The 12,733-nt window shown below is 34.0% G+C and overlaps 1 protein-coding gene across 14 annotated transcripts in view; it reads left to right on the forward strand.

Annotated features, from left to right (window-relative positions):
* The window catches only part of EHBP1 (EH domain binding protein 1), a 292,696-nt gene that overhangs the window by 43,191 nt on the left and 236,772 nt on the right, over nt 1–12,733 (forward strand). For all 14 annotated transcript variants that reach the window (XM_016163002.2, XM_016163001.2, XM_036225110.1 and 11 more), the window contains exons 3-4: nt 4,198–4,255; nt 11,569–11,664. In XM_016163002.2, the coding sequence (XP_016018488.2) occupies nt 4,198–4,255; nt 11,569–11,664 (154 nt within the window). The remainder of the gene's footprint in view (nt 1–4,197; nt 4,256–11,568; nt 11,665–12,733) is intronic.

Consider the following 12,733-nt stretch of genomic DNA (forward strand, 5'->3'; position numbering starts at 1 on the left):
CACCAATATTTACATTTATAAGGGGTACCAAAAGGAGAAAAGAGAGAGCAAGGAATTGAAAACCTATTTGAAGAAATAATAATGGAAGGCTTCCCTAACCTGCTGAAGGAAATAGAGATATAAGGCCAAAAAGTGCTGAGGAGAATTCAAGAGGCTCACACCAAGACACATCGTAATTACAATGCCAGAGATTAAAGGCAAAGAGAGAATTTTAAAAGCGGCAAGAGAAAATCAGTTAAATAGAAGGGAGCTCTCAATAAGACTGTAGCCGATTTCTCAACAGAAACTTTGCAGGCCAGAGTGATAGACATGAAATATTCATAGTGATGAAAAGCAGGGGGACCTACAACCAAGATTACTCTACCCAGCAAAGCAATCATTTAGAATCTTAAAGACAGATAGAGCTTTCCAGACAAGAAAAAGCTAAAGGAGTTCATCACTTCCAAACCAGTATTACAAGAAGTGTGAAATGGACTTCTTTAAGAAGAAGAAAAAGATAAAAATATGAAAAATAACATGGCAATAACTATATATCTATCAACAATGACTTTAAATGTAAATGAATTAAATGTTCCAATCAAAAGGTAGGGTGGCCGAAGGTGTAAGAAGGCAAGACCCTTACATATGCTGCTTACAAGAGACCCACTGCAGATCAAAAGACAGATAGATTGAAAGTAAAGGGATGGAAAAAGGTATACCAGACAAAACAGACTTAAAAACAAAGGCTATAACAAGAGACAAAGAAGGACCCATAATCCCACTTCTAAGTACTTTATCTGAAGAACTCCAAAACACTAATTCAAAAAGACTTATGTATCTATATGTTCATTGTAGCATTATTTCCACTAACCAAGATTCGGAAGCAGCCTAAGTGTTCATAAGTAGATGAATGTGGATAAAGAAGAAGTGGTACATATATACAGTGGAACATAACTCAGCCGTAAAAAGAATGAAATCCCGCCATCCGCAAAAACATCTACAGACCTAGTGGTTGTTATGCTCAGTGAAATTAGTCAGAGAAAGACAAACACTGCATGATTTCACTTATATGCTGAATCTAAAAAACAAAATAAATGAACAAAATAGAAACAAACTCATACATACAGAGAACATTTTGATGGTAGCCAAATTGGAGGGGAGATGGGTGAACCAGGGGAAGGGATTAAGAGGTACAAATTGGTAATTACAAAATAGTCATGGGGATGTAAAGTATAACATAGAGGATATAGTCAATAATGTAATAACTATGTATGGTTTCAGATGGTTCCTGGTTTTATCAGGGTGATCACTTTTAATTAGGTAAATGTCTAATCACCTGAGACTAATATAATATTTTATGTCAACTGTAATTGAAAAATAAAAAAGTTATTTTAAAAAGTTTATCAAGTAGAAGAGAGGAGGAAAGAGGAAGTTTGAAAGATTATAACATACACAAATGTGAAGAAATGGAATGAATGAATAAATGTTCAGGGATTGGTTGGAAGGCAAAATGTCTATGAGATTATTTGCAGATTATACAGCTAAAGAGTAGGTTAGAGTCAGATGGTGATGTGCTTTATAAACCAGGTTTGGGGATATGGATGACCGAATGTCACAAGGTCAGCCGCATACAGGGTATAGATGAAACAGCTTAAAGGATGAAGCCAGTCAGGTGTGAAACAGCTAGTAGTGTTGGAGATTCTAGTAATCTGGACAGCATGGACCTTGTTTAAGAAGTTTATGTAACAAATGTTTTATAAAGTTTAAATTCAAATGAAAATAAAGCAGAATGCTATTTAGGTCAAATAAATCTGTCAAAATTCAAACTGTAACTGCCAGTTTGTAGTACCTTCAGTATAGGAGCCCTAAACAAGGAAAAGCTGTAAGATTCGGTAGCATTTCTAAAGAAATATGAGAAATACAGTGAAGAGGTAAAGTCAGGCTGAAGATAAGATCATAATAAAAAGGTTAATTTGGTAATCTAGGTAAAATGTTCCAGCAAGCTACCTGTGCTTTCAGACAAGGTAGCTTCGACTTGTTGACTGCTCAGTTCTACAGTTAAGCTGCCAGCATTGATAATACCCTCTTTCCAGCTTCATCTGTCATATTGCTGTACCGCGCCCCATCTTCACTATCATTTGTACTCTTCTACTTTTCTGTGTGTTGAGCAAAATTTTGTTTTTCATTTTCAGATTTTGTTTGCTTATCCACTGGTATAGGGTCTTAGATTAACACTGTGATGCTTTCTTCTATTTCACTTCTGCATCTGACTACTGCTCCCAGCATTTCATTCAGGGAAGCATGACCAAAGCAAGCTGCTGGTTTTAGTTTTCAATTATTGTCTTTAAAGCCTAACACTAGGTCAGGAACTAAGCTTAGTCTTGGATGGAGAACCACCACGTTTATACCATGTTGGTTCCCTATAATTATCAGAAACATTGTGTATTTGTTTAGATGGCTCCTTAGCCTAATGGTTTCATTATTGGAACCTTCCTCATGTTTTTTGTCTAGCTTTTCTTCAGGTTCTACCATCTAAAATAAACAAGTATTATCATTTTACCATATTTATGTTGCCTCTTATATCGCACTTCTTCCCTTGTTTAGCTGGGATCTATACATTGTAAACTCTTAGTCTTTATATGCCTAAAAGCATTAAAAATTTTTTTTATTAAAATATAACTAACATACAGTATTGTATTAGTTTCAAGTGTATACATAGTTATGTAAAACCATTTCTTAAATGTGATTTAGCCACATTTAGGATAAAACTATAGGGTGGCAGGCAACTCCTTTCCCTTAGCAACTTGAAGACCTTTAGCTTCATTGTCTTTTGGGCTGTGTTGTTGCTCATGAGAAGTTGCTGTCAGTATAATTATTCCTTTGTTGATAACTTGTCTTTTTTTCCCTTTTATGAATTTTCTCTTTATTTTATGCTGTTCTATAATTTGCAAAGTGGGTAGATTAATTTTTATCTATCATGTTTATTCGTTAATATAAATTTTCTATCTATGGACGCCTACCTTTCTTCAAGTCTGGAATGTTCTTTGCCTTTCTCCTCAGTATTTCCTCTTGCTCCCTCTGTCCTAAACTATGGGACTATGTATTAGGTGTATGCACTTCTCAATTTGTCTTGTGTGTCTTTTACTTTAAGTATTTTTATCACTTTATTTTTCTGTGCTACATTCTGGGTCAGTTCCTCTGTAATATTTTTTATTGGACAACTCTCTCTTTGGACAGGTGTATAGATGAATTACTGGGTAAGGAGTTATGACTGGTGGTTTTTTTTGTATATATGCATATGTACGTATTTAATTAAGTGAAGTAGGAGGACAGGTTATCTGCTGATATAACAGTAAATGAAGGAAACATAGAAAGGCCACTAAATGATTATATCATTCATTTCTTGGTTTAAAAGCTTTTATCTAAGATTTTTAAAAATAAAAATTTGAGGAAAACAACTGATAATCATAGTGTTGATGTTTTCCATAATCACTAAACAGGACTTAGTTTCAGCTGAAAATGTAAGGATTTTTTGTTGCTATTGTTTTGTTTTTTATGTTATATTGGCAGAAAATAAAAGAAGAGAGGTCTGAGAATTAGGAAACCTGTATTTTGTCTTGGTTCTGCCAGAGCTTTCAAGTGGTTAACTTTGCCACTTTTGTAAGCTTATAAAATTGGAATAACAGTATGTACCTTGCCTATTTTTCAGTACTATATTATTTTTATGAAGATAGCAGAGATGATTGATTATAAAAACATTGAAAACTGTAAACATTGTTCATAAGATATAAAGAAGCAAAAATAGTGTAACCCATAGATTTAAATTATTTTGGAAGTGCCATTTTTATGTTATTTTCTCTAAATTAAACTGGATACTGTGTTAGAAGTACAGTATTAATTTTTGGAGAAGATATATGTGTGCTTTTTAAAAAATAGTCACTAGTTCTAACTATTTTACTTTACATTGTTTGTTCCAATGAATTAACTTGCTAAAGTGTTTTTAGAAAAACGTGCGGACGAAATATTAATCACTTAAATTAGATTCTATCCGAATTCAACATCTGCTGTATTTGAATAATCTACAGAGCTTTATTGTAAAAGTAACTGCTCTATATAGTCTAAAGCATATGGGATTTTTATCTTTTTAAATATACTAGAATCAAACTTTATTAATTTGATGTAAGATAAATTATATTTAATATTTTTCCTGTTTGGCAGGCAACCAGATAAACTGGTAGTAGTTTGGACAAGAAGAAGCCGGAGGAAGTCTTCTAAGGTTAGTGTATATTTTTTCTTGACAGATCTTGCCTCTGGTTTATTATTACAAATAGCACAGGAGGACACTAGCCCAATGCAGACAGCAACCCAGGATTCACACCAGTCCTTCCATCCTCGTGTTGGCAAACAGAGGCTTCTACTCTGGAGCTTTCATGGGGACCTGGGCACCTTTGTGATCCAGAGCCTGAGCTTTAGCTGGAGGTGAAGCTGCAGGGGCAGCCTGGGCCTTGGTTTGAGCCTTGGCCTTGGACTTTGGCCAGCAGATCCTTAGACTCTTGGCTATATGGGCATGAGCACATTTCCCAACCTTGGGGTGAGTGATGTAGGCAAGTTGACTGAGCTTATGGCTGCCGCCCTTTGGGATCTTGGGCTTGATTTCCTTGGGCTTTATGAGGGCCTTGATAGCCTCAGCATGTGCACTTATGGCTTTGGTGTTGTTGGCCTGTATCTTCTTCAGGCCCTTCTTGTTGTACTTCTTGGCAAAGCGCATGTCCTCGTGAACTTGGGTCTACCCACTTAAGAGATTGATATCTTTGTGACTGGAGTTTCTTGATGCCATTTCTAAGCCATTTTCAAGACTGGTTGTACATGGTATGGTTCTTGGACTTGGCTGTTTCTGTACTGCATGGCTACCCTTATGTTAGTTTGTTTTCTAAATTTCCTACCCAAATATTGAATTCAACTTTTAGTTAAATTATTAAGCTTCTCTGGTCCTAATGTAGAATATTTTAAAATATTACTTGATATTTTGGGTTATTTATGATTGTTTACTAAAATGATTGATGAGGCACTGTAATCTTGTTATGCAGTTCTTAAAATGGGAGCCAGATAACTGACTTTTGATCTTGGATTTGGTAGCCTTGAGTAGTTATTTAACTTCTTCGTACTAGGGTATCATGACCTAATGATTAAATAGGAACCACTTGTTAAATTGTACCTAGGATTAATTTGTTCAGATTCCGAGAGGATGAAGTTAGGGCACAATTAAGGAAGTTGTCATCTGAATTTGTTGCTGGGTTGCAGAAGAGAAGGAGTTGGAATTTTCAAAGACTAACTCTTTTTATTGATAACTTTGTGGAGAGTAGAATAGAATTTTTAAATGTTCAATAACAATTGTACAGATATTTTGAAAATTCCATTCTATAGATAAGTAAATTTGAGTATATTTTTATAAGCACATAGTAACTGCAGGCATCTTTATTAGATGTTGATTCTTCCACACACAGACCTATGTAAAGAAATTATAACAATTAAATTTCAGAATTTAAAATTTACTATTCAGGGCATCTTTGCAAATTTTATTATTATTGAGCTAAAAATTTATTTACAGTGTAATTGCGCAGATATTAATTATATAATTTACTGATTTTTGATTCATATATCCTTGTGTAATTACCATTTCTATCCAGATATAGACTATTTTCATCACTTTTTTCTTTGTGTCCTCTTCCAGTTAATTCTCAGCCCTTAGAGGCAAGTACTAATCTGATTTTCTGCCACCATAGACTAGTTTTGCCTGTCCTTGAATTTTATGTAAATGGAATCGAACAGTAGTATTTTATACCTGGCTTGTTTTGCTCAGCATGTTCTAAGGTTTATCCATGCCGTCGTATATATTGTTAGTTTTTAAAATTTTTATTGCCGAGTAGTATTCCATCATGTGAATATAGTACAATTTGATCTCCCATTAATGAACATTTGCTTTGTTTCCAGTAAATACTGTGAATATTCAATATTGTGGATAAAGCTTCTATAACCATTACTGTACAAGTATTTTGAGAGACAAATGTTTTCATTTCTTTTGGTCTAATACCTAGGAATGGAATCACTGAGTAATAGGGTAGGCACATTTTTAAAACTTTTATATGTAATCCTATCAGCAATATAGGAAAGGTCCAGTGCTTCATAGCACGAATGGCTTCTTCTTCAAAGCATAGTTTTGAAGCATTATATTTTGTACCTGGAATATTTTCTTATCCATTTACATATGAGAAAGGGTTCTGAAAATAGATTTAGAGTCTTTTTTCAGTTTTGCTGATTGGGTCTTAAGCTTTGTGGAAAGGAACAATATGAGATCATCCACTGAGTATAATAGATGAATATGACTACAACTATCAACATTAAAAATAGTCCCTAAATGTTTTTAACTATTGACAAAAAGTGATTTATCCCCTTTAATAATTAGATACTAATTATTTTCTTAAGAAAATTATGAAACAATTCAGTACTTCAGATTATCGGTCATTTCAGAGTATCCATATTTGAGGTTAAATATATTTTTTATTTAGTTGCATTTTAAAAAGTCAAATAATTTTTCTTTTAGGTTCAGGTTTTTTCATATCGTATCAAATATTAATCGAATCAAGATGTTGAAAAACAAATGTGAAATGCAAAAGTGAGGCTACAGTTTTATTTTTCTCAGAATGCAGTATTTTCTAGAAGGAATTATTTCTTGTTAGACTAATTTTCCAGTTGTGATACTCTTAATATTTTAAATCCCTTGTGCTACAGTCTTGAAAATGTGCTACGATATCAAGAGAAGAGGGTACAGTTGCAGAGTTTTGTCTTATGGTAGTGATGTTGGCAACTCTGAGATAACTTTATATGTGACATTTTAAACCTTTGGGTATATGCAGTTTTATAAATTGAAAATGATCAACTTAACTATATGACAATTATACATTTTCAGTGAAACATTTTGATTTTGTTAGAATCAGAAATAATGAGTGCTTACTCTGTGTTTAGTTCCATACTAGGTACCAGTCTTTTAGGTAAAATATGGCATGCAATTATTAGGAAATAAGGCATTTTATAGAATCAGTACCCAAAATTGAGAAGTGTTGCCTTTTTCCTAGGTCTAGTTTCGGCAAATGCCAAAGAATCTGTGATGTGATTAAAACGTGAGAAAAATAGTATAAAAGGAATGAGATAATGTGGTAATCTTTTCTAACATTATCTGTACTAGGATGCTGGCAAATGATTAAATAACCTGCCTTTCGTTACTATACTGAAGAGCTAAATAACTGTACCTATGTTTCTGTGTCTAATTATCTTATGGGGAAATCTTTTCTGTTACCCTGAATGAAAACTGATCAGGGTTCTTGTAGTGCTGATGTTTGCCAATATGATGTGCTTTTTCTACATCAAGTTCTTAAGAACCTAAATTACTGTCCCTGTGGATTTGTACAATTAAATTTTTATTACCATAGCTATTTTTAGTTACCTGTATTAGACTTTTCATTCTTTTTCTAGTCTCACTTTCTAGAATTTGAGGTGGTAGTAAGCTCTCTGACAATAGAAATGCCTTTTTTTTTTTTTTCATGTTTGCCACTATGTACATCCTTGTTTCCTCTCTAGTAAAAGTTACTGGTCCTTTTTTTGTTTTTTCTGCCAAATATATAATAATTGGTTAACATTATAAAGCTGGCATTGCTAGGTACTCAGGTGAACTAACTGATATTGTTACAGTGCCCCAACTTAGCTAGGTTGCACAGTCCCTGAAAAAAAATATCAGAAAGCCAGAGCTCTAAGTTAGTTGGACCTTTGTCATTGGGGAGAGCAATGCTGGATAGAATTGTGAGAAAATAGCAACATACTAGTAGTTTGAAAACTATCACTCTTCTTTCTCCTTTTATTTTTTTAAAGTTAGTTAAACAGATTGTATTTTTGTTTGGTCAGCAATCAAATTACCATTTCCTGATTCAAGATTGAGGATTGAAAAAGGCGATTTAGAGGACCAACATTAGGGTACCTGAGTAAATGATCTAAAACCACTATTGCTTAACCTCCCGGTTGTTAGGTAGTCTTCACATCCCCTGCTTTTCCCACTTTTGATCTCTGTGTCTACACATAAATGTTAGGACCTTAGGGATAGAAGATTATATTTTTGACTACTATGTGACTCAGATAGAGATGAGTATGTTTGTAGGCTAAAGAACTCTGAATTTTGAACTCATGGAGTGTGGTTCTCCTACTGATTACTGGTATGCATTCAAGCAAGCCATTTACTTGTTGATTGCTTCAATTTCCTTATCTGTACCTGGATTAGATCTTTTAAGGATATCTTCAGTTCTAAAATTCTTTTATGTTTATTTTTGTCATTAAGAATTTTATAAGGACTCTCTCTTTTCTGCTGCGGCTAATAAGAAAAGTCATTATTGTACTCTTCCTATATTTCCATTTTATAGGGAGGCTATGAAGAGAAATAGCCATCACAATACATGAGAATTAGAATTGTCCTTTATCTTCAGAATTAAGTATGTAGAGTGGAGTTTCTATTAGAGATTATCTAAGATGAGCAGAAATTTACTTTTCTATTTATTTATTTATTTATCTATTTATCTATTTATTTATCTATTTATTGAAGAAATGATTTAAAAATCCACCCCCCCGCCCCCCATTTATTTTTTCCTTTCCCCCTCATGGAAATAGGCAGGAGAATAAAGGAATCTTTGGAGATGTTTTTTAATCAACAAAATTCAGTTCTTAACCTTTGGCTATGGTGTACTAACTCTCTTGTGAGTCTCTACTTCCCTTTCTTTACCTGAAATTTTGTGATAGGGGCAATGGAGAGAGAATAAAAAAAACATATTGACAATTTATGAGCTGAAGTGGGAGGATACTGCTAAAGCTGTGTCTTCTGCTCGTATTTTAACTAACAAGATCTAATATTTACATGGGCATAAGTTTCCATGATCTTGATCCTTTCTCAGTTCCATTTCCTGGGTTCAAATCCTACTTCTGCTACTTACTTGCTGTGCCATCTTGGGCAAGTCTGTGCCTCAGGTTCCTCATCTGTTAAATCTGCTCCCTCACATGCATCTGCAGTTGTATGGTCTAACTTTTTCCCTAACTTCGAACACAGATAAGTCTGTGCTCCCTGCAAAGGACCTGTCTGTTGGGCTGTTAATGTCTTAAGGACCCTACTCCCTTTATACTGTTAAGGATGTTGCTCTAGTAATTCTGTCTTCTGCATCATTAAGTTTTCCTTCTTAGATGGATATTTCTCATCATCATACAAATATTTTTTTCTTATGAAAAAAATTCTCTCTGACACTATTTCTCTCACTAGTACCAATATATTTTCTCTCTTCTCTTTCAGCAAAACACCTCAGAGAAATTGAGCGTCTGTGCTGTCTTCAGTTTCTTTCCTCCTGTTCTTTCCTGAACCCATTCTAATCTAGTTAGGCATTTGCCCTCCTTGCTTTACTGAAACTGCTCTTATAAAGTCAGTAATAGCTTCTGTTTACTTAAATTCAGTGTCATTTTTCAGGCCTCATCCTATTTGACCTATCACCAACATTTGGCACAGGTGATTGTTTCTTTTCTTTAAAACATTTTCTTCACTAGAGTTTTAGGACACCACATACCTCTGGTTTTCCTTCTACTTTAATAACTCTCTTTTGCTCATTCCTCCTCATTTCTTTGACCTGTTAACGTGCTCCAAGGATCAGTGCTTGAGCCTTTATATTCTCTAGCTGTGCTCATTGCCTTGGTATCATATCTACTCTTCAGCTTTAAGTTTCATCCGTATGCTAATGATTCCCAAATTTATAACTCCAGGCATATATACCCTGCTGCCTATTTGAACATCTATACTTGACTGTCTAATAGGAACGTTAGATTTAATGTTTGTAAAACTGAGTTCCCGATAATACTTCCCAAACCTGCTCCTCCTGCAGTCTTTCCTGTGAATAGCCATTCCTTTCTTCCTGTTGCTCAAGGGGAAAAGCCTTAGTATCAGCTTTGGCTACAGCCTTTTTCTCATACAATCAGACAACAAATCTTGTTGACTCTATCTTGAAAATATAAAAATATTTTCAGAATTTAGCCATTCTGTACTGTCTATCTACCAACCCAAGCCAAGTCACCATCAGCTCTCTCCTGCTTTATTGTAGCAACTTCTTACTTGGTCTCTCTGTTCCCTCTCTTACCTCTGGAGCCTATTTTTGATGCATTAGCTGGAGTGAATCTTTTTAAAAAACATAATTTAGGTCATCATTCCTCTACTTCCATCTCCCTCAAATTACAAGCCAAAATCTTTGCAGTAGCTTCCCCCTGTTATTTCTCTGGCCTTGTCTTTTAATGCTCTCCTCTTTGATGACTCTCCTCCAGCCACATTGATCTCATTGTTATCTAACTGCCTCAGCACCTTTCCAGTTGCTGTTCCATCTCTCTGGAAAGCTCTTCTCATGTATTTACATATGTGATTCTTTCACCGCCTTAAGGCCTTCTCTTAAGTGTCACCTTCTCAGTGATACTTTCTTTGACTATCCTATTGAAAATTGTTACTTTCTCTTGCCCCCTCCATCCTTCTTCCCTGCTTCCATTTTTCTCCATATACTTACCTACACCTAACATACTATATATTTCTATTTATTTATTTATTTATTTATTTAGTCTGTTTCTTACTACTATTAACTTCACTAAGGCAGATTTTTTTTTTGCACCCCAGTGCCTAGACAGTGCTTGGCTGATAGTATCAATTGAGTGAGTGAGTGAATGAATGAATAGTAGCTACCCCTAAGGTTCTTAGGCAGATTAAATGAGTTAAACATAAGTAAATTCCAAACATGGACTAACATGGAAAGTACTCCCTAAGTGTTAGCTTTTATTATAAACCTTCATGGCATGTCCATGAGCAGTCTTATAGCCTATGGAGATGAAGACTTAGTTAAGGTGCCTTGGGATACCTAATCTTCCATCAGCTTTGGCTGGAAATGCCACCACAAGAGAAGAACTATAATGGTAACTCCCAAATTTTTTTGAGGGGGGGTTTCCTTAGGGAACCTTGATAATCAAGATTGACAAGGAAAAAATCTTTAAAATTATAAGTACTAGAAATATTAACTGCAAAACCTGCTTTCTTCTTGTCTCGAATAAACATTAATAGTCTAATGGGAAAGGAAATTAATTGTGAAGTATACAATTCGTTTTTCTTCTAATGAATGAATTTGCCTTTCACTTTACTACTTCCTAGATCATAAAAATAACTTTTAAAATGTCTCCTAATAAAATATTTAGTCGCAAATAGTAGTTTTTGAAAATGAGACACCTTATTTTTGCATCTTCTTTTGTGTGTGGGGGGGGGGGGGATGGTGAAGTTTTGTTTATGGTCATCTACAGATAGTTATCATGTGATATAACTGTCATGGCCCAAGTTTAATGTTTGAAAAGTTTTATTTTGATTATTTTTATTTCAGGGAGACTACAGATCTAATAGATAGTTAAATAGGGTCAATATATTTTTATAAATTATTAACGTTGCATTTCCTTTACTTCATATTGAACCCATTATTTTTATTCTGGTAGGCTCATAGTTGGCAACCTGGAATAAAAAATCCATACCGTGGTGTTGTAGTGTGGCCCGTTCCTGAAAACATTGAAATCACTGTGACACTTTTTAAGGTAAGCTTCATTTTTATAAGTTAAAGAACTTATATAACCATGGTTCTAAATGACAGAATATTTCAGTATTTTTTGTTCTATACATTCAAGTCCATCTTGCTATCTTAATGTGCATTATTTTAAGGGACGTAGCAGTTTATTAACAATACAAGGGCATCAGGGTATTTCATGGTCTATAAAGTCAGAATAATTCGGGAGTCCTTTTGAACTTGTTAAAATTAAGATCAGTTGGAATACTTTTACTACTTCCTACATTCTACCCACAGGAGACTGTAAAGTGCTTTTCCTATGGAGAGCTGAGGTTTGTGGAATTCTTAGTCCTAAGCCTCATTTTCTTAGTCTTGCTTGACTAATAACAACATTTATTTTAAAATTAGTATTTGATAAATATTTTAGTGATGTTAGTATAAGTTTTAAATTGATATTTGGGTAAATATTGATATTAATATTTTATAAATACTGTAGCTGAAAAGGCAAAATTCCAGTTGTAAATTCAAATTGCAAATCCAAAAACGTAGCTGTACATATGCATACTTGCCTGTCTTGTATGCATTTTTTCTTGATAGTCTTTCATATTTCTTGAAACATTATTAAGTATTATAAATATGGTGATTAAGTATTAGAATATTTGCTTTCCTAACCAACTCCTCACCTATTCCAAAAAAATCAAGGGGATCAAATATGTCTTAGTTTTAGCCTCTTTGAAAGTGGTGAAATTAGAAAATAAATGCTTTATTTCTTGTTTGAATCATTCCAATTGTATTGAAGTTACTTGTGCAGAAAGACAGGAGGAGGAAGGACATCCCATTAAGCATTAGGACATGAAATTTAAATAGAGCAATATTATATGGCTTAGAATGTGAAATCATCATGTAACATTGCTTTTGATCTTGTGATCCATTATATTAATTCATTTATTCAGGAACTACTGCAAAGATCAATAAACAAAACAATATAATGAATGTTACTGTTCTAACTCAGGAAAGGAATACTACTCTGAACTTTTATGACTTTGAGTGTTAGTCTGTAGGAAAAAAAACCCAAATACCTCTTCCTCCCCAGTTTGCTA

This window comes from Rousettus aegyptiacus, unplaced genomic scaffold (assembly GCF_014176215.1).
Source record: "Rousettus aegyptiacus isolate mRouAeg1 unplaced genomic scaffold, mRouAeg1.p scaffold_m13_p_7, whole genome shotgun sequence".
Taxonomy (NCBI): Eukaryota; Metazoa; Chordata; class Mammalia; order Chiroptera; family Pteropodidae; genus Rousettus; species Rousettus aegyptiacus.